General features: G+C 46.8%; 2 protein-coding genes across 2 annotated transcripts; both read left to right on the forward strand.

Annotated features, from left to right (window-relative positions):
• Positions 1-6,626: 6,626 nt before the first annotated feature.
• On the forward strand, positions 6,627-9,305 carry LOC124676541 (beta-1,4-mannosyl-glycoprotein 4-beta-N-acetylglucosaminyltransferase-like). Its single transcript, XM_047212583.1, has 2 exons — positions 6,627-6,752; positions 7,820-9,305. Exons 1-2 carry the CDS (start codon positions 6,687-6,689, stop codon positions 8,918-8,920), a joined length of 1,167 nt encoding a protein of 388 aa, XP_047068539.1. The 5' UTR covers positions 6,627-6,686; the 3' UTR covers positions 8,921-9,305.
• Positions 9,306-12,714: 3,409 nt separating this feature from the next.
• Positions 12,715-18,345, forward strand: LOC124671852 (NAC domain-containing protein 73-like). The gene is made up of 6 exons (XM_047208173.1): positions 12,715-12,795; positions 14,932-15,058; positions 15,431-15,611; positions 15,726-16,189; positions 16,276-16,471; positions 18,221-18,345. Exons 1-6 carry the CDS (start codon positions 12,788-12,790, stop codon positions 18,343-18,345), a joined length of 1,101 nt encoding a protein of 366 aa, XP_047064129.1. The 5' UTR covers positions 12,715-12,787.
• Positions 18,346-22,568: the final 4,223 nt, after the last annotated feature.

Genomic DNA, 22,568 nt, shown 5'->3' on the forward strand with positions numbered 1-22,568 from the left:
ATTAAATCTCAACAGTTTGTTACAATCATTCAATCAAGTATTTTCATTAATTGCACATCGTGAGGACACTATATTTATGCCATCCTAAGTATTACTACCTTGAAGATATAGAGAAAGGGAAGAATGCTCACTTCTTTAGTATTACCCTGCTTCTGTTGTTGTTGCTCCTACCACTGCTTCTACATTGGTCATCAGTGAGACTGACATTATTACTTGAGAAAAATTTAAGGCAATTAAGCAAGTAGAAAAACTGAAGATAAATAGAAAGACTACCACATATCACTAAATGTATGAAAAGAGTGGCATTTATATACTACATTATTCGCAAGAATTCAGTACTATAAAAATATTGAACACATATAGTATGTCGATGATAAATAATACATCATTTGTATATGCTTTTGCTTCGGCATTATTCCAGGAATCCCTCCTCAAAGTGACAAAAGGTCAGATTTTTATTGATAATTTTATTTATATTTTAAGACAGTATACAAAATATAAATGCAACACAAACAAACTTGTTGTACCAGCTAGATACTTCCCGCATTCATTTCAATATTGAAAAATTATGATAAGAAATTTATTAGTACAGTACAAGTATTAAGGTGGTCCTAACAACGCACAAACATGAGTTAATATACACAATAAACATCAATCATCAATCCTAAATGGCCCTATCTCAGTGTTTCTACCACTGAATCAGTTCTGTCGACTGACTAAATACCATGTAATTCGGAGGCCTATATATCGATAAGAAAGAATGACAACAATATTAATTCCGGTGATGTGCATTTATCAGCAACAAGATAGGGGATGATCTTGTGCGTCAAGGTAAAAGAAAAGAAAATATACTACATATGGTAAGCAGCTGCAGATTGAGATCATCTCATGAAAGTGTGCCTTCTCGCCCTCTTTCATTCACGTGAACCTGTGGTGACTTGGGCCTGGTCACATGTTTCGTCAACTTGCATCCAGTTGTAGGCTTGTGAGAAAACCAAACTTCAGCAAGCTGAGCAACGTAGATGACGTGATTTGGTGGTTTTTGCTCACCTTTGTGGACGAAACAGTATGTCAAACTTTGGAAGGGGCCATGCTTGTGGCACCGAGGTCCGCCTCAGCTGCTTCACTGCCTTCTCTTCATCAATCTTCACATGCAGATTACACACAGTGGTTAAGTGCTAGAGCAGAAGAAGATGTGCTTGCACTTGCACCACTACAACATCTGAGGAACATGTAAGGATATGCTTATGTACCTTATGTGCAGGTTCGTTCTACTCTCATGACCTCTTGCAAGTGATCTCCTTCACCTGAATCGCAGAGAAATGCCCCGTAAAACCTCCAAATCAATCTATTTTTTCAAGAGGTACTCAAAGTTATTTTCTAGCTCCACAATGAATAACAGAAAGAGCACACTCGCAAAATAACTGACCATAATACTGTATTAGATTCCGATATTTAAATTTCTCTCTCATGAACATGCCATTCAAATTATTGCACTTCAGCGATAGGCTTCCCCTTCTTCTGAATAGATCCATGCAACGAAATTTAAAAGCTATTATTAACCTTTCTCCCAAATAAATTAAGAGGTCTTGGGAGTTGGGACAACATATTGCATATGCTACTTACCCCTTCAGTTTTGGTTGCGCCTTGAAAATTCTCCTCTGAGCCAACTCCCTAGCCATCCTCTCTTCATGTCTCACCAAGCTCTGCAGCTGAAAACTTTCTAGGCTCGTGCATGGTTGCGGTTCAGACTTTAGTGGCACCTGAGAGGAAAATATAGTTGTATGTTACGAGATAAGATATGGCCTGCAACCACGAGTTAGCCTGGATTCTATGCACAATGCCACAAAAAAGCTTTTTATTTCCGTAAAGTTGGTAGGATTACAAACGCTGAATTGAAATTCTATTTGTCAGATCAATGTTTGCCATCAGTATACTCTACATGATAGGAATATCCATCTAATTTTACAAATATCACATGCCAGTACAAATTTCATACAGATTAAAGCAGGACAAGCACCGAGAGGCAGCAACGGTAAGATCAGCCAGGCTAGCTTAGGGCGGCTGTGATGGGGAGTATTTGAGGACCGACCAAAAACGTGTTTTGACTTGTTATATAGCCAGCTCTTATGAAGGGGAATTTGCTCTTATATTCTTTGCGTTGCTTCAATATGCATCAGGGCCAGACCTTGCAGGCTGGAGCAGTTCATCAGATAGCAAATTATTGCAACCCTTAAAGCACGAATCAACCATCAATTCATATGAGATCTCATCCATTGGAATTATATGGCTTGTTCACCTGAGTCGAGAAGTTCCACATCCAGCTTCGGGTGGCGGCGGAGGCAGTGAGACTCGGTGGCGACGGAATGGAGACCTAATGGCCTCGGAAGGGAAGACCAGCAGGGCTAATGCGTCGTCGTCGAAGGCGCATCGGCCGATCCCCACCTCGCTGACCTCCGCGGCGTGGATGGAGAAGGAAGGGGCGCCGGTGCCCTCGTCGTCGTCCTATGCGATGGCGCTGGAGGAGGAGGTGGTGCTGGGGCATGGCAGCACGGAGGAGGACGATGGGGGCGGGGACGCGGGTCTTGAGCGCGTGGTCGCCGTCGTCGTCTCTCCGCGTGGGAGGAGGTGGGCCTGGGCGAGCCTCCAACACCAACCTGTGCGTCGACGGTGGACTGGGAGATGTGGTGCTGGACGAACCCTCCTCGCCAGATCCGAAGCCCGGGCCGCCGGAGCAAGGGAGCGTAGACGGAGAGGTGAGGGCTGTCAAGTTGATGTGGCGATTTTGGTTCAGCGGGAGTGGGTTGTGGTTGATTTTGATTTTGTGGAGGACTAAAATGCAAATGATCTAGTGGGACGGGGAGTCGGACGAAGCCATCGACGTACCATGGTATCGGTTGACGACGGAACACTCTGGTTCTTTTTAAGTAGTACAGATAAGGGGTTTCCCCCCGATTTCCATTAAAGAAACCATATGTTCGCTACAAACAAACGCAAGAAAATGTAACAGAAAACTAGCCCATCGAACAGAAAAAGGAAAAAAACTTCAGAACTTATTACAGCCAACTCCAGCCATAAGCCCGAAACCTATTTTTGCTACACACTTGAGACAACTGCAAGAGCGAACACAACAGGGAGGGGGACTAGTCAGAGACTGCTTTTTCACATCAGTAGCTGAGTTTTCCTCTCCAGGTCATCCTGTCAATCTTGGAACCACCGGCCTCCATCCTCTCGACGCTCGGAACACCTCACTTGACAATCGCAGGAATAACTTGGCTCCCCAGCTGAGTGCAATGCGGTTTGGTTCCTTTACCTGCAAGATTGCCCATGAGGACATCATTTGACAAACCATATTAATCACTGTAAGTGGATCAACAGGTCTAATAGACCTAAAACAAGCATTGTTGCGGGTTTTCCAAATCGACCATAAAATCGCAGCGGCACCAACATAAATATTCGATCTATTTTTTTTGGGGAAACTTTTAATCCATGGCCCAAATAAATGTTGAACCGATCTCGGTTTATTCTTAAATCCAAAGGCACAAGAAGCTATATTCCAAATATATCGCGCCAATGGGCATGAGAACAACAAATGAGATATGTTTTCATCACAGCCACAAAACTGGCACATCCAATCCCCTTCCCAGCCCCTTCTATGTAGCACATCTTTGGTGAGAACGCTTTTTCGAATAGCCAACCATAGGAATACTTTGACCTTGGCGGGTATCTTAATCTTCCAGAGCTTTTTGAAAGGAAAGCCTAAAATGCTCCATTTCAGAGCCCTGTATAGGGATCTAACAGAAAAACCTTTAGGGTCTAAATTCCAAAGTAAACTATCCTTACTGCCCAGGGAAAGACGACGTCTTCTTTTACAGTCCGAATTTTTTTATTTTTGAAACATACAGTCCGAAGTTTTCATACAGTACTAGTAATACTACTTCCTTTTTGGCTTGGCCGGCTGTCTATGTCCCTGGCGACCTCGTCAAGTCCGGCTCGAAATTAAGAATCGTCGTCGGAAGCGGGTGTGCCTTCACGGTTTGCACCTCGTAGCCGGCCGGCGACGAGAGACCTTTGCTTACTCCGATCAGGGCAGGATGCTTCCAAGATTCATCGGTAACTTATACGGAGTAGTACTGATTATAAAAGTTGTAAATACTTTTTAATATTCTAACAAACTGCTACTACTTGGGAGTACAGTATATGTATTAATTTGCACGAAGAATGAAGGAATCCATCAAATCCTAGGCTTAAAGTTCTGCTCCCCGAATCTGTGAATTCCACGGAAAAGTCTCAAGAGTACTCAAGTCTCAAAGAGTTCAACGCAAAAAAGAAAGTGATCCGTTATACAGTACTACCAACGCACGCAAAAAGTCTCTTGGTCAGCAATAATAAGCGCGCGTTGCTATACACGTAGCCATCCTTGACGATGATGCCATGCTGCCTCTCCGTGTCTCCAAGAGGAATAACGAGGAAACTGACATTACCTTCCTGGGAAGAAATCAATTCCATGTTATACGTCACGTCCATTCATCGGAAGATGCCATCCGGGAAGAAATCAATTCCGGGCCGTTCTGGGAACGCGAACACGATGCGGTGCGTGCGATCCGTGCATGCGTTGATCCGTTAACCAGGTCCGGTTGGTGGAGCCGTGCAGGAAGCATACCCTAGGAAAGGGATAAGAACTTTTTGATTCCGGCCGTGATATCCTTTTAGCTGCTTATAAAGCTTGGGGAACCAAGAGAGGGAAAGAGATAAATGCCAATTCTACGTTATCCTTGGTTAGGAATTATAGTCACGATGAGGATGAGCTGGATGGCAATCATATATCCCAACTCTTTTAGCAACCAACAAACAAAATGACCTCCCCTCACCAAGAATGGCGGCACTCTTAATTGACCACAGTCATGAAGCTCTGGCGCGGAAAGATGAGGCTTAAGAACTCAGCAGGAACAAGGCCCCTGCATTCGCCTGTGATGTTCCATGTGTAGCATCTGCGTAGATGCCTCCGTCCTCGAAACCTTCTCTGAAAATACATTGAGGGTAGGATCGCGTGAGACGAGGGGATGTATATTTTCCACGTAAAAAGAGAAGTAGTACTCCCTCCACTCCATGAAGGTTGTATGAGATTTGTCAATATTTGACTGTATCTATAATTTTTTTTCAAAATTTGAATGTATCTAAACAAGACACATCCAAATTTTGACAAATCTCATCTTTATGGAATGGAGGGAGTACTAGTGCGTTGCTAGACGTAGCCATCTCGATTGTGCCTAGATACATCCAAATTATGACAAAGTTCAAACAATCTTCATGTGGCAGAGGGAGTACTAGCATATACAAAAAAGTTGGTACTTACTCGGTCAACAAGAAATAAGCGTTGCTATACGTAGCCATCTGATGATGCCATGCTGCCACCACGTCTCCAAGAAGAACAAACTTTTTTTTTGATTCTGAGTAGTTATGATGCATAAAGCTTGTGGAACCAACACAGGGAAATAGATGAATGCCAATTCTACGTTATCCTTGGTTAGGAATTATAGTCACGATGAGGATGAGCTAGATGCCAATCATATACCCCACACGACTCTTTTAGCAACCAACAAAGAAAATGACCACCCTCCACCAAGACTGGCGGCCCACTTGATTGACTACGGTCCCGAAGCTTCGACGCGGATGCCAACGGCAACAAAGAAACCCTAGGAAGAAAGGAGGGGGATGAGGAGTGAGAACTCAGCGGGGACAAGGCGCTGCATTCGCGGAAGGAGGTTTTCGTCGGTTCACTTGATTGACTATGGTCTTCGGAAACCCCTCGAAGTAAACTCGATTGTGGGAAGCTTTCCTGATCCACCAGTGGGCTAGAAATTTTCCAGCTGAATTCGGCAAATACCTGAGAAGTAAGCAAGGCCTGGGGATGAGCTGGATGCCAATGATATCCTAACCCTTTTATAGCATCCAATAAAGAAAATGACCTCCCTCCACCAAGAATGCCGACCCACTTAAAGAAACACTCAAAGCAAGAAATGGAAACAATTGTGAGATTGGCAAATTCTATGATGAGCGAGAATATTCTTCTAGGGCAAAATGCCATGGCAGTGGATGCCTATCTAATATCTACGTAGTATCTCCCTCCATCCCGAGACAAACATCGCGCCGCTCCAGGCGAGCGTGGGGACAAATAAAAATCGCGTCACAGCCCAGCCGCAGCAGCGCCACCGGAGCGGGCGGGGCGATGGATATGATGAGATGAGGAGGATGCCGGCCACCCAAACGGTTATAATTGGTGGAGGCTCCACGTTTGTTTTCCCCCCTTTGCGTTGCGCACGCCCGTAATTACCCCACCGCAGCACAGCGCAGCAGCACGACCCCGTAACGGGAAACGGCAAAAAAACCTAGAGACATCCAGGGCCACGACCCAAAAGGCGCCACCCAGCCAACACCCAACCACCGGAGCCGGCGCCCCCATCCCCCCGTGCTGCGGCGGCGGCGGCAGGCAGGCAGCTCTCCCTCCCGCGGCGATCGCCGGGGAGATTCCGCCCGCCCCAGCGCGCGCCGCGCCATTGAGGGTTTCCTCCCCCTCCTCCCTCGCGCGCGCGGGTCCGGTGGGTGGGGATTTCCTCGCGTCCCCCCGCCCTTTGCTGCCGTCGGATTCGTCTGCTCTGGCGGCGGCGGGTTGATTCGGCGCCGCGATGCCGGAGCCCGGCAACTACGGCCACAAGAAGAACGACGGCATCTGCAACAGCGTCTGCGGCGAGGTGAGAGCCATTCCCCTCCCCCTCCCCCTCCCCCATCCCCTCCCCCCTCCCCGGCCTCGCCTCGTCCAGATCTGCCCTCTTCGATAAAACGCGGGTTCGATTCCCAGGTCCGCTTCCCCTATCGCGACGCCTAGACCATTAGTCCGGTCCGCAACGCGTGAACGACGCCTGCTGTTCTTTTTTCCCCTGTTGCCCAGAGTCCAAATTTCGGTTGGGATGCTGGTCGGAATTCGGGAGCGGAGGAATTCGCTCCTCCATGCCTTCCGCGTAGGCCTCGATCCGCCCTGCTTCCGACGATAAGGGAGGGGATTTAGGTGGGTGGAGGCTATGGAGTTCCGATCCCTCACGCCTTTTCGGTGCTCGCTAGAATCTGGCGACGTGTCGAAACTGCGTGGTATGTATGGGCCGCCATTCGCAGCGCTGGAATATTTCTCGAGATGAGTATGTGGCTATCCTGCTTGCTTCCATCACGGCCACCTCCACCTGTGCCGTCAATGTTCGTTATTAGTTGCTCTTCGAATTCACATATTCGCGGCCTAGTGTTCCATCCCTGAATGGTTAGGAGAAAGATGCAGCTTTTGGTTAGTTAGCATTACCAGTATCTTCAGCAACTGGTTTCATGCTGTTGCTGTGTTGCATAATTTTCCTAACCTTGCGCTTCAGTATTCGCGAGCGATGTTGTCTTTAGCCTTTGGTGTCCATGCTTGTAGCTCTGGCGTTAGTTCTTCATTCGTTCATTGCTAGTTTCGCACGGTCGTAGCCAGTTTCTGATGAACTTTTCAATCAATCTTTCATGGCTATAGCATAACCTGTTGCGAGAAAGATAATGTTTGGCCAGTGCTTTTGGAGGTTATATCCTTTTGGCAAGTAGGCTTTGCTTATTGCCGTGTTGGCATGCTTGTTCCTTTCTTGGCAATCGACTTTACAGAGTAAACACAGCATATGCCTGGATTTTAAATAGTTGTGTGTGGAGTGGTTGGCATGTCGATACCTGGTGCTTTTACGAGTATAATCTGGTCTATTCCTGCCTTCTTGATTTCTCATACAGCTCATGTTTATCCTTGCAGCCTGCATCGAAGGCTGTTCTGGCCATGTCGAGGCTTAAGTGTGCGCTCAGGGGATTCGATTTCAGGGTGCTGCTGGCCCTCTTGATTGGCGTGCCAATGGTAGTCTTGATGATATACGCGCACGGTCAGAAGGTCACCTACTTCCTGCGCCCAATCTGGGAATCTCCTCCCGAGCCCTTCAAGATAATCCCTCACTACTACAACGAGAATGTCACCATGGAGAACCTTTGCAAGTTGCATGGGTGGAAAGTCCGGGAGACCCCGCGCCGGGTTTTCGATGCTGTGCTCTTCAGCAATGAGCTTGACATCCTTGAGCTCCGTTGGAATGAGCTCAGCCCCTACGTGTCGGAGTTTGTGCTGCTTGAGTCCAACTCAACTTTCACTGGCATGACGAAGCCCCTCCACTTCAAGGAAAATCGCCATCGGTTTCGGTTTGCTGAATCCCGGCTGACGTATGGTACGATTGGGGGAAGGTTTGTGAAGGGCGAAAATCCGTTTGTTGAGGAGTCATATCAGAGGGTTGCCCTGGACCAGCTAATTAAGATTGCGAAAATTGAGGATGATGACATATTGATCATGTCAGATGTTGATGAAATCCCAAGTGGGCACACCATCGATCTCTTGAGATGGTGCGACGACACTCCTCAGATACTTCATCTTCAGCTCAGGAACTACCTGTACTCGTTCGAGTTTTTCCTGGATGACAAGAGTTGGAGGGCATCAATACACAGGTACAGGTCTGGGACGACAAGGTATGCGCATTACCGGCAGACCGATGTGCTCCTTGCTGATTCAGGGTGGCACTGCAGTTTTTGCTTCCGCTACATCAGCGACTTTGTCTTCAAGATGCAAGCGTATAGCCATGTGGATCGAATCAAATTCAAGTACTTCCTGAACCCTGAAAGGATCCAAGATGTGATATGCAGAGGGGCAGATCTTTTCGACATGCTTCCTGAAGAGTATACATTCCAAGAGATCATTGCCAAGTTGGGGCCCATTCCAAGTACATATTCTGCCGTCCATCTTCCTAGCTTCCTCCTTCAGAATGTCGACCGGTACCGGTATCTTCTCCCTGGATACTGCAGGAGAGAAAGTGGCTAGGTTTTATGGTTCACCTGGCACGCTGCTGTGCAGGGGTGCTTACCGCCAGGCTGCCGGAGAGCGGCTGGCACTGGCAGTTGCATCTGGTATGATTGGCTGACTTAGTTGATGGTTGTTTGGGGAGTGGTTATGGATGGGCTCATGATTTTGTAACGTGTAATGGAACATGGGAGCACCTGACAGCATAGCGCATGCTTGATCGAGGCTTTGGTTACCTTTCCGAAAGAGCTCAACCGTGTCATTGCTTATTCATATTCCCTCCCTGATTGATATATAAAACGCAGAGCTGCTGTAGATTGACACTTAAGTGAAAAATTCAGTTCCATATGCTGTACAAGTGGCCTTGCCCTGCAGATAATTACATGTGCATGTGTTCATATTTTCACGTTTGGTGTTCTGTTTCTTGTTTTGATGACAACGTTGAGCTTATGATATCTTGGCACCATTGACGAGTTTCTGAAACGAAACTCTTGTTCCCTAATGCCGTTTTAAGAATAGGATGGCAGGGTAAGTGCCACTCCAGATGTTACACACCTGCAGTCCTGACGAATAGCTTTAGCTTTTCTCCTGCATGCCATTTCCCCAGTTTCTTTCCAGGTGTTTTCTTCTGCATCTCTTTGGCCGTTGCTCCTTGGAAGAAAAGAACCGTAGGAGTATCCAAAAGTACAGAAGAGAAACTTAAGCTGGTCACTACTAACAGTAGCTGTACCTCTCGTTCGTCCTATTGATTGATAATGATTGACGAAGTTATTAGTCAGAAATTAGTGATCTACCACCTGAAACCACTGCGTCATTGTAGAGCAATCATCGGCACGTTCTATGTCGGTACATATAGAGTTTTGCAAGCTAATACAGAGTTTTAAAAGTTAATAAGTGTATATATACGCAGAACTGCTGTAGATTGCTACTTCATGCCTTGTTTTGCACATCGGTTTTGTCAGGTTTTCCATAGTATTTGCCGAGCCTGCCTGAGATTCCAGAGTATTTGCATGCCGAACAAGCAGGGGAGTTGCCTAGTCAGCTAGGCTATTCAGAATTTTTTTTGAGGGTGACTAATCAGATTTTTTTTTTTCGAGTGTGGACGAATCAGATTTGAAGCATGGAAATTGAACACACTCGTTGCATGACACAGACAGCTGCTGGGCCGATGCTACAGCTCTTTTAGCACTGGGCCTGGTTCCTCCCCTGGCGCTTGATATGCTTGTTGAACCATTATGTTCAGAACCACATAGATGCTAAATTTGTACCTTAATCAGACAAGTCGAGAAACACTTTCTACGACAATGCGGACATAACTCAGAGGCCCCAAAAATACTAATCCGTAGTGAATTCCCCAATTTACTAAAGAAAAAAAAGGAGCAATTGAAGAATTAGAGAAAGATCTACAAAAGGAAATTCACTCCGTAAAACAGAGACTTAATATTTCTATCGAAAAAGTTAAAGAGCCTCATAGGCAGCCTAACATTCTTGCAGTGTTTGGCTGGGCTCAGCCTCAAATATCCCAGCCAAAACAGTTGGATATCTCTGTAAACTGAAACGCTGCCCTCTCTTTGCGTTTTGGAGACACTCTCTACGCTCGCAGAGCCTCGCAGGATTGCAGAAAAGTTTTAACATGAAGTGGGTGAGGGGAATCTTTTCAGGGGATTAACCCAACTAGTCCACTAAAAACACCGGTACAAAACAAGGCCTAAGTGAAAATTTCAGATTCATACGCTGTACAAAACAAGGCCTAAGTGAAAACAAGGCCTTACTCTGCAAATAATTAACACGTGCGTGTGTTTCATATTTTCACCTAGGGTGCTCTGTTTCTTGAGTTGATAGCACCGTTGAGCTTCTGATACTATTTTCACCACTGACTGACGCACGTGTTCTTCATTGGTTAACACACGCTGGTTAACAGCAACTTACGCTGTTAACCCAGGCATTCTCGTTAGTTCTTCATTGGTTCGTTGCTACTTTTGCACGGTCGTAGTAAGTTTCTGAAAAGTTCATCAGAAACTTACGCTGGTTAACAGCAAGGCTATTGCTCCGGTGTCCCCCCTCTAAACTTTGTTCTATTTAGACGGCTAGGATCTGCTGATACCCCTTCGTGGGTTGACTTAACATGTGTGTTTGGTTCATGGGCAAACATGTACGAGATGTGATGGGATAAAATATATTTAATTAACTATTAATAGAAAAAATAAATATGCCATTAACACACCGGTTAATATGTAATTAACGGGTCCTTTTCCCTTTGTGGTGGAGGCCGGACCTAGCGGGCGGCCGCCTATCCGTGCCTAGTAAGGTCACTACCCGCACATACTTAGCGAGGCCGTTTCTTCGACTGGGTGTGGCGCAGACGTAGCAAGCTCGTTGCTCGCCACGCCATGGAGGCCGCCGCCGCCGAGCTAGGGAGCCACGTTGAAAATCAAGCCCGCCGCTTACCGCGCCCTGGAGGCCGCCGATGTCGAGCTAGGGAGCCACGCGGGAAAGCAAGCCCACCGCTCGCCGTGACATGGTGGCCGCCGCTGAGCTGGCGAGCCACACATACGACGGTGGCAGGTGTCGGAGTCGCGTCGACGGCCATGGATAGGCGGCTAGTGAGATTAGTCATGAAATTCACGGATCATATGGTCCAGCCTTTCTCAGAAATATTCGGCTTTTGGGATGGGATCATCCATATTTTCTGGTCACGAACCAAACGCACGTTTACCACCTGAACATCGTTCGCCAAGGGGGGGACACCGGAGCACAGCCCTAACAGCAATCGTACCTCTCGTTCTTCCTGTTGATGATGATGCCTGACGCAAGTTATTCAGATAATTTGTGATCTTACTATGTACCACTTGGAACCGCTGCCTCATTGTAGTGCAATCATCAGCACGGTTTACGTCAATATGCATAGAGTTTTCGCAAGTTAGTACCGTACGTTTATACCTCGGATGGCAGACACTGTCGCTACAAGTCAAGTGGTGGATTATTTTTTTCACTTGCTCCCCACGTTCACATGCAGTGACTAAATTAGATTAGATTCTGTTGATCTTGATCGGCCTATACGATTTAAGAGTATATATGGTGACCTTCATTTCGATTAGAGCATGAACACGACGACCTTAATCAACTTACGATTAAGACAGGTCACGATCTTGCGCGTCGTACCTCTGTGCCTCTGTTCGTTCGTCGGCCCTGGGGCGCAGTCTAGCACCCTAGCTGTTCATCTACGTTCCTAGCTGTTGAATTAGCAAAAGAAGAGTCAAAATCCTTGCACGGCAGCGTCTGACAAACCCTATCTACTCCAGTACGAGTGAAAAGAAGTCAAAAGTAAGTCATGCCAAGGTCAACAGTCAACACAGCACTGCACGATAGTGTCTGGCTCTGGCCGCAACTTACGGCTGAGCCTGAACATCACGCGGCAGCCGGAGAATTCAGGTCGTCGAGCAGGGCAATGGACCTGGGTCCTGGGGAGACTTTCACGGTGGTCGCGTGGGGATCCACAGCGAACACAACACTGCACGATAGCCTCCGAGCGCTACTAGTACGACTGAGCCTGAACGTCGCGCACCGGCCGGAGCCGGAGGGATATACTTTGGACCTGAGCGTCCACGTCGAGGCTGCACCCGAGCCCAGCTCCCCGCCAAGCGACCGGACCGAGACCGCAGGAGGGGGTTGCTTGTTGCCGTAGGCAAGAGATTTTGTATTCGGGCGCGGTGGTCACGTTCCGGTCTTCTCACCCCGCGCCTATTTAAGCACGCACGCACTTGCCAAGAAGTTGCCCACACGCACACTCTCTCTCTCCCTCCCTCCGTCTCTCTCGGATGCTCTCCTGCTCTGGCTCCCCACTCTCCGCTCCAAGGCCTCCTCCCGTCGCAGCGCAGCCGAGCATCCATGGCAGGGTGGGTAAGCCGCGTTATGGGTCTCTTAACTTTTCTTTCTGCTCCGGGTTTTTCTTGTCGCTTTTTTTTTTCTTGTTCCGGGTTTATTATCTGCTCCGAAATCGACAGGGGATTTGGGGATTCCGATGGGGGGTTTAGCGTTGATCCAGACGGGCGTTGCGATTGACGGTGGGTTCTGTTGCGTCTGCGGCTTGAGGGAGAAATGGATTGCCGGAGCCTTGGGAGCAGATGTCGGTCTGACCGAAGCAAATGCGCGCGGGATCGACAGGGAGATGCCCGGTTCAGCGCCGCCGACGTGATTCCGGCAGGGGCGCATAGGGAGGGGTTCTTCTGCCTTGTGTAGACTAATCATTGATCTCGTGGTGCTCTCCGGCCGGTCGCAGCTGTGCGCTTCTGCTTCGTTGTTCGGAGATGGTCACAAAGCAGAGTGGAGGTTTGCTGCTGCCTGCTGCTAGTATGTGATGCTGCAGGCACGGCGTTCTCTCTGATCGCAGCTCGCCCGTCCGTCCGTGTGAAGTAATTTGTTTCGAGGTGGGCACGAAGCAGATGGTACATATCGTCTGACTGAACAAATGCGTTCGACAACGTCCTTCGCCAGGGGATGCTCGGTGTTACGCCGGCGACGTGATTCCGGCAGGGTTCCTCTCGTCGCTGCCGTGGGAGTGCGGGGGTTTTGGGACTGATTTGGTGGAGGAGGATAAGAGGTGCCTTCCTCTGTAAGATACTATACAGGAGGTCTCAAAAAAAACAGGAACAGCCAAAAAAAGGTAAGGCCTCCGCGCGCGGGCACCGTGTATCGGGCCCCCGGTTCTGTTCTTCGTCGGAGTGGCAGTGCAGTGGTTTCGCGGTCTGCCGAGGTGGTGGTGGAGGAACCTTCGTCTCGAAGGAAGAGAAACACTGTTCCACTCCGTTCCGACTGTTGGAGACTGAACTCGTGCTCGTTCGCAGCTTGTCCGTCCCTCTTTGCTTCTCTCGACTATTGCAGTGATCAGACTCAGAAATCAGAGTATAGAACGCAGATTTGTGCTGTGCAGGTTCAGCATTCGTTGAGTGTTGCTGGAGCTGGATCGATCTCATCTCCTGGTGCTCTCTGATCGCACCTTGTCCGCCCCTGTAAATTCCTTTTCAGATGGTCACAAAGGAGAGACAGACGTGTTGTTCGTGCCGCTCGATCGGATCTTCGATTGCTGCTAGGACGAGATGGTGCTGCTCCCGAGTTCAGCATTCATGGATCGCAGAAAACGTCTCCTTACGCCGGCTCGAACGTGGTCGGTATTGGGTTCCTCTATCTGCTGACTGACTGCTAGTTGAAATGTTTATTCAGGATTCTTCCGATTAGCCTCCAGGTTCCTGCTTGCTTGTAGTGGCACGCAAATGACAGCTGCTGGTTTAAGAGGAGCGGCACTGGTCAGAATTTCACATGTTTGTCACTGGGTGCCCATTATTCATATCATTGGCTGTTTAGATCAATGGGCATGGTCCAGATTAGTCTCGTCTTTCTTCCGAAACAGGGGAAGAAACAGAGCTTCTTGGCGATACTCTGCCTATGTTTGATTTGGGGATTCCAGAAATAGCAACGCAAGGCTAAAGAACTGCAAAACCGAAATTGATGGCAGTACTTTAGTGGGGTAGTGATCAAAAGATCTTGATCTGTCAAAACAGTGTACACTAGTGTCTATCGCAGTTCATGGTCGTAATTAATTTTCTTCATTATTACTACCACCTTTCCGAAATATAACCCTTTCCGTAGAGCTAATTTATCTTTCTAAAAAGGCTTACATTTCGGAAAGGAGGTAATACTTTTCTTCTTCGAGTTAATGTACTTGGTAGTTAGCGTATGTTCTTTTTGGAAAAAATTAGTTAGCATATGTTCTGAGAGACATTGACTATTCTTGATAACCTATCATTGTACCTAGAATTCAGTTAGATATCTGCCTGTAAAAACTCTTTCGTACATGTGCATCTAGCTTAGTTTGCTCAGTTTTGCATCTAAAAAGATCTGTTGATTAACCCGAGAGAGAATTTTGTTCGGTCAGGTCGGATCTCTGTTCTGAATCATTGGTTGAAAATAGAATCATCAGTTCGCCTCAAACAGATGCTTCCTAAGATAGACTGATCTCACAGTTCCTCTTGCAGGTCATTGATTATTAATGGGAAGATAATTGCTGCGATGATTACACACACAGCTAGAGAAATCGAGGAATGGGTCGGCGCAGTATGGAAGAAGTGCCCAAATTGCAAATATCGCATCTATAATGGCGATGTAAGTGTTGTTAACTATATATTATGATAGCAGGATTTAAAAATTTATGCTCATTTGTGTAGGAACTTTCCCTGTTACAATCTTGTGCATAAAGTTCAACAGCGATTAAAAATACACTACTTCCAAAGAAAAGTACTCCATGAATTAGTTGCTTGAGTATTTAGTTTATGCGCAAATTATTTTAAAAATCAACGAGTTGTTAGATTCTATATGCATGGTAATGACACGTGGGAAGCAAAAAAATTAATTGTATTCATTTTCACGCTTGATATGCTTGTTGAGCGATTATGTTCTGAACAACATATCATGCATTCGTATATAGAGGGTGTACAACGTCATGATTTCTGGTTCACTCCATGCCTTGATTTGCAGGTTTCATCACAGTGGCCAGGACTCCCTGCTGGTGTTAAATTTGAACCAACTGATCAGGAACTGCTTATGCATCTGGAAGGAAAGGTTGGCAGGGCAGCATCCCATGTACTAATAGATGACTTCATTCCAACCATAGAGGAAGTGGATGGAATTTGTTATACACATCCCAAAAATCTTCCTGGTACAAGATTCTTATTCTTCTCATGCCATCAGGACCTTCTGAACTAACCAGTTAACTACTAGTACTACTTTGAAGAGAAAATTCTTGTTTAGGTAATTTTCACATGCCCTGTAGGTATCAAGATGGATGGGAGAAGCAGTTATTTTTTCCATACAATATCAAACGCGTATGATGTTGGTCAGCGCAAGCGTCGGAAAATCAGCAAGAGTAATCACACTGATTGTGATGAGAAGATCAGATGGCACATGACCGGAACACCTTCAGCCATCAAACATAACGGTGTCATAAAAGGCTGGAAGAAAATATTGGTTCTCAAATGTGGCAAGGGAAAGATACATAAAGCTAACTGGACGATCCATCAGTGTCACCTTGGGGAAGAGAAAGATGAAAAGCACGGCGATCTTGTCGTTTCCAGAGTATTTTGGCAGTTGAAATCAAACACTGGGAAATCGCAGATGCATGCTGTTGATGCCAAATCCGGTCAATCTGCAATGAATATCGATCCTACAACCCCAAATATGTACCCTCCACGGCCTCGTCGCCTAAGTGGTAGCCCATTCGAACCAGAGCAGGATCAGGTAATTATCATCATCATTAGCTTTCATGGTTACTGCAATGCTATCAACTGCCATTCATGTTACTGGATTTTCTAAAACTGTGACAGGATGAGGAAGAGCCTGGCTCATGTGCTGTTCAGCTGCAGGCTGACGAAGACCTCGCTGGAAGCTCACAGTCTGTCGACTACGGTGTGCTATCGGACCTCGACGAGCACCCGCTGCCCAACGACGATATCTGGGACGTCTGCCATGAGAAGCCGCTGCCTCCCGACTACTCCGACATGGACGCGCCCTTCTCGGATTGTACATTCCTTGGAACGCCTCTGGAATTCCCACTCTGACCGTAAGTGTACCATGTGTTGCGTTCTTGCTTGTTTGTGTTTGTCACGGCGAATATACTTATCGTGTGTTTCTTGTGCTGGTTAGCAGGATAGCCAGCTGGCTGAAAGAAAATGTAGCATATTGCATAGCATAGAAGAGGGGTTCTGAAGTAGCTGTGCAACGCAGAGAAACTGCCTTTCCTTGATGTATGGGTGATCCATCTCCCGAGGAAAATTTTGTATATGATGTTTCGGTTGCGAAATGGCGTGCCCCAGCTATGTTTCCAGTATAACAGTATTAGGACATGAGTCAGACATTCTCAAGCATCATCTCGACTCAGAAGTCTATGTTGTTAAGCAGTTGATGTGTTGTACTTGTAATGTTAAGCTGTTAAAATGTAGGATATGACATGTTAATTAACTCGCTTCCCTTGAGATTTACTAATTTTGATGCAATCCATCTTTGCAGGACGTGCTTTCTGCTTTATGTTCTCTACTTAGTGACGCCAAGGTAAGTGCCAGGTTCTAGTTTCTTATTTGGGAGAAATGTTAAAGTGTTAATTCACCACAACATTCTTCCAGTAGAAGTGGCTAAATGTGTACTAATTGTAGCTAAATGAAAAGTCGAATAGGAAAGAAAAAAATCTTGGCACCCCACCGATTTCATCCTAGATTCGCAATCAAGGGTGAAAGCAGTGGTGAATACAATTGCTATTTTAGCTACAAATATGTAGTAATCATGGCTAAATGCAAAGTCTAATAGGAAACAAATTAATATTGGCACCTCCCCGATTTTATCCTAAATTCACAATCAAGCGTGAAAGCAGTGGTGAATCTTAATTTGATGGAGACACATATTTCACAGTGTAACTTATTTTCATTGTCTAAAAAAAGATAGAGTCAATGGATCCTATGACTTGTCGATGAACGCACATATTTCAGGGTGTAACTTGTTTTGATTAACTTGTTTTGATTGTTTAGTAAGAGATAGAGCAAATGCATCCTCTTAATTTTTCTTAGATCAACATGGATCATCATCCCCAGTTCCATTGATAAAGAACAAAACCTGACATCACACGGGAGTTTTTTTAAGCAACGGGAAACCATCCGAAAACCGAACAACACAACGCAACACGCCGGTCCCGAGACCGCGCACCACATGAGCCGACGACTCTTCCGCTTAAGTGGGAAAGGCGACACCCTAGATCTAGACAACCGCTTTTGGAGCCACCGCTCCGACATCCGAACTACTGCAACCCAAACACACCGGTCCCAAGACCGCGCCCCAGCGAGGCCGACATCACTGCCACCAGTCGAGTCGACGCCTTTGACCAGAGGCATCACCATGAATGTAGACGAATTCCTGGAGCCACCGTTGCGGCTTCCACACCGGTCCCGAGACCGCGCACACACCTGGCCGATAGAGAATCAGCCAAGCAAAGCAAGCCAACGTAGACTGATGGAGTATCGGCCTCCAAGGCGACGCCCCCAAGGGGTAAGCGACGATGACGCCGCCGATGCCCACTCCGACCACAACAGGAGTTTAGATTTTCACCCGGAGAGTCCGAGACTCGAAGCGACGTGGGTGGTGAAGGAGCTCCTCGACGATGCCTCCAACGAGGGGAGCGACGTCCGAAGACGCCGACATCACCGGCATCGGCCGAGGTCGATACAGTGCTTTCGCGCGGAGTTCACCAAGCCCAAGTCGATGAAATCTGTCCATCAAACGCAGATGACAAGCCTGCCGTGCAGCTCGCCGTCGCCACATTGCAGCTCCTAGACCACCAGGGCACCTCCTGCCATGGTGAGCCTCGCCACGCCCTCCGTCTCGGGGCCGCCGCCCCGACGTCCTCATAGCAGCACCCTCGTCCGCCTCTTTCCCAGAGCCACCGCTCCAGCGTCGACGCCCTTCCCACCACAGCACCTCACGCTGTGGTGCGCCTCGCAAAGCCCACCGTCCCGACCTCCTCTCCTCCGGCTGCACGCAACCACCCAACCGGAGGTGTGGCACAGCCACCACACGCTGGCCATGCACACCGTGAGACCTCCCGGCCGCCTTGATGTGGCAGCATCGTTCCAGGGCCGCCGCCCTGGCCTCCTCGCCCGCACGAGCACCACACCTCGCCGGCACCAAACCCCCACCTGGCCATGACGAAACCGCGCCCGAGAAGCCGAGGCGACCAGATCCAGAGGGGAGCCGTCCTCCCCGGCCACGGGCCACGAGCCGCCGCCCGTCCATGTCATCGGCCGGCAGGCCAGATCTGGGCGGGAAGCCCACGATCCACCGCCACGAGCAGCCCCTGCCCGCCAGCCCACCCCCGTCGCAGCAGCAGGGCAGGGGACCTCCACCGCCATCCAGGGTCGTCGCCCCGGCGTCCCTGCGCCGACGAGCCGGCCGACGACGCCCCAACCGCCTCGACCTTTCGTCAGGGCCACCAGAGAAGAGGGAGGATCCCCTACTACCTTCGGCAGCAGGGCCCGCCGCGGCGGCGGCAAGGGCCGGCGGCAGCGACGTCGATGGGGGTGAGGCGTGGGGGAGGGTAGTGGTGGCGGTCAGGTCGCCCCCGGTGTCGCCTGGGTGCGACACGGGGCCACACGAGAGTTTTATCCACCATGTAATCATGCCTGTAAGGGTTCAAAGAAAATAAAAAGGACGCGAACGCTTCTATAGCGTGGTAGCCACGTGCCCTCTCCCGACAGTCGGAGAAAATAAAAAGGACAACATTTTTTTAAATGGAACAAAGCCAAATGGGTGCATCCACGCTGGCTAGATATTGCAAAAGCAGAAATAAACCACTACTAGCTACAGAGGTGAGAGCACAAAAGACGCTTCCAGGCTTGATGTAGGTGTAGTCCAGGTCCTTGGGTCGCCGTGCGTTTGGCAGCAGGCGAGGATTTGCCATTATCACTTCCATCCCACCTTGGTTTTCTGAGAAGAATCACCCTTCCATCAAACGGAAGTCTTGGCACATGATGGCTCCTAAGTACAGGATATTAATTGTAGTATTTTTTAATAAAGAAAGGTTATCGAACCCACGAGAAGCTAAAGGTATTGGTGAGAAAAAATAACAAGAAAGCAGTAATAATAAAGTAACGGTTTTGGTGTTTTGGGTATATAGTTTACAATAAAAATAAAGTGCGGAAAATGAATAGCAAATAAGTAAATAATCTCGATGAGAGAAAAGCCCAATCCTCTGTGCAGCAAGAGGACAAGCTAAAGTGTGGGTGATTATATGAGACAAAAGTTTCTGAGGATGGCATGGATTCACTAGCATCTGAGTTCTAAACAACATGGTAAATATCTTGTCAAACTTTATTCAATTACGGGCGGAGCTTTAATTAGGTGCAGCCATAAACATGTGCAAATACACCTCTTGTGATGGGTCCTAGAGCCATTTTCATGTGCAAGTATAGTAATCATTAAGACATAAATGTCTTATCATAACCATAAGATTTAGGGTCTCTGACATAAACCCCTCTAATGCAACCCACAGTGTTGGAAGACGGTTTCTGTCATTCCGACCCCTCCAACACTAATGCATTACATCAAAGTAAAGCCCTATGAGCCCATATATGCGAAGTATGCAGTCGATGTTCGCATAAAACCATCATAGAACAACATAAAAGATAGAAAACTTGATCAAATACTTATTTCACATTATATAGAATCATAGCCAAAACATCACATGCCCTCAGGTTGGGGAACTACTCACAAGTGACAAACATTATGTGGACCGGAGGCATAATGGTTCCGACAAAATCTGAATATATAATATCCCCACCAAATAATGACAAATTACCAATCACAAATATGCAATAGCACTAAAAAAATATCCGGGGTTCAATTCAACACAAACTATGAGGTGGATGACGTCGATCTCGTAGATGGAGATGGTGGTGATGATGGTGCTGGTGGAGATGTTGATGGAGATGCTTCCTCCCAAGCCAAGGAGGAGTGGGGATGTCGATGACTGTCACTTTCCCCTTCACCGGAGGCACCGGTGCAGCAGGATCTGCCCTCTAACGGAGTAGGAGAGGACTTCCGCCTCCGCTGCCGCCTCAATAAATCTCGGGAAAAATATTGCTTAGCCTTTTGGGCGAAACAGAGTGTCTGGAATAAAAGGGGGACAGGAACGATGTCCAAGGTGCGAACGAGTGTGGGTGGCGTGCCTAGGAAGTTGGGTCGCGCCACATGTGTTCGTTTGCACCTCGTGGCCCCGGCCTCTCGTGTGCTTCTTTCTCTCACGGCCTTCCTTCGGATGAAAAACTGATCAGGTAATTTTTCCTTAAATTTTTGAGATTCAGAAAGTCCTGAAACAAATAAAATACGAAAAAGGAGGTTTTCACGCCTCCCAGAAATTAAATACCAAAGAAGGGGACTTTGTAGAAAAGTCCCAAAAATCATCTAAAATGCATAAATAACAATGTATGAAGGCAAATAACAAAAAAACTAACTCTATATGTAGCAATAATGATGATGCAAAATGCACGTATCAACGCAGGATCCCAACACATGGTCACAGAGTGGTCCACCTTTGTTGACATGTCCTCTGTGAAGATGAGATCCCATCTCTTAAATGAATTCAAGATAATCCGCATAAACTATTTCAAATTGAGCCTGGATTGACCCCTAAAGATCATATCATTCTAAACATCTAAATACACCAAAGTGCAGAAGCAGCACAAACTGAATTTAAAACTGCATGCTTTTTTATTCGCTACCCAAAAATTAGAAATGGACATAAAATCATCCCCTATGGAAAAGGAGGAAAACTCATATCAAATCTTCTTAGCAACAATGCACTGAAAGAATAAATGCTCAATGGATTCATTGTCAATGTAGAAAATGCAGCATTCAAGTTTATTTGGATTCATTTTTTAGATTATCTCTATTCATTATTTTGAGATAAGTGCCAAAGAAAAATGTGCACTCTAGGAGGTATACATGAGGTATATGAAGGTTCCAAACAACATGGATGACAATTGGAGTGAGTCCTCCAAAATTTATGATAGCATACATGGAAAAAGTTGAGTATTCTCCTTTACTTCACATTGCCCGATAAGGGCATCCAAATCAATGGAGAAGTTGATACTATTAGTAATGGCCTTAAGCTCGTACCATTGTTGCATTAGAGGTGCTGCAAATATTTATTCTGAAGATTAGTTTGAGGGTAGAACCATCCCGATTTGTTGGATAGTTTTGATCGGTTCATTACAAAGCACATAAAGGTCAAAAATTGAACTGCCAAAAGGGAAGTGCCACACCAGGTGTCTTCCCAAAATCTAATTTCAACACATTCCTTATCTTCCATCTATAACCAAACTGGGCACTTTGAACAACCCACATAACCCCTTTCCAAAATTGGGAGGTGCTTGTGGTCTTAGTACAAAATACATTTGGAGAGTTAGTATCATACTTAGCATCCACTATAGTTTTCCAATGTTTTCCTCGTCCTTAGAGTAACTTCTAATCTAGGAAGCAAGCAAACAAATATTAACATTTCCAAGATCAGGAACACCTAGGCCTCCATGTTCTTTCGTTTTACACACGAGCTTCAAGTTAGCTAAATGCAGTTTCCTATGGCTCTCAAAATCATTCCAAAGGCAGTTATCCATGTGAGTTTTGATGAGATGAAGATCCCATTTTGAGAATTTAAAGAAAGATAGGAGATGAACCGTTATGCTAGCCGGGGATGTTTTAATCAAGGTTGGCCAACGTAGGAAATAAGCTTGCCTCTCCAGCCATGAATTCTTTTTTACATTTTTATCTATTAGAGGTAGGACATCCTCCAGTCTAATTAAGCTTTTCATAATGCAGGGGAATACCTAGATATTCAATAGGGAATGAGCCACCATCACACCCAAGAATGTTAGCAAAAAAAGTAGTTTCATTATCATCTAAACAAAGAGAAATAACCTCACTTTTGGAATAGTTAATCCTCATAACACAGACTTGCTCAAAGCAAGTGAGAACCCATTTAAGGTTTGTGGCTAAATCCATATCATTACAGAGAAAATGATGATGTCATCTGCATATTGAAGGCAAATGACACCTTCAGGGTAGATATTCGAGCAAAGAA

Source organism: Lolium rigidum, chromosome 7 (assembly GCF_022539505.1).
Source record: "Lolium rigidum isolate FL_2022 chromosome 7, APGP_CSIRO_Lrig_0.1, whole genome shotgun sequence".
Lineage (NCBI taxonomy): Eukaryota > Viridiplantae > Streptophyta > Magnoliopsida > Poales > Poaceae > Lolium > Lolium rigidum.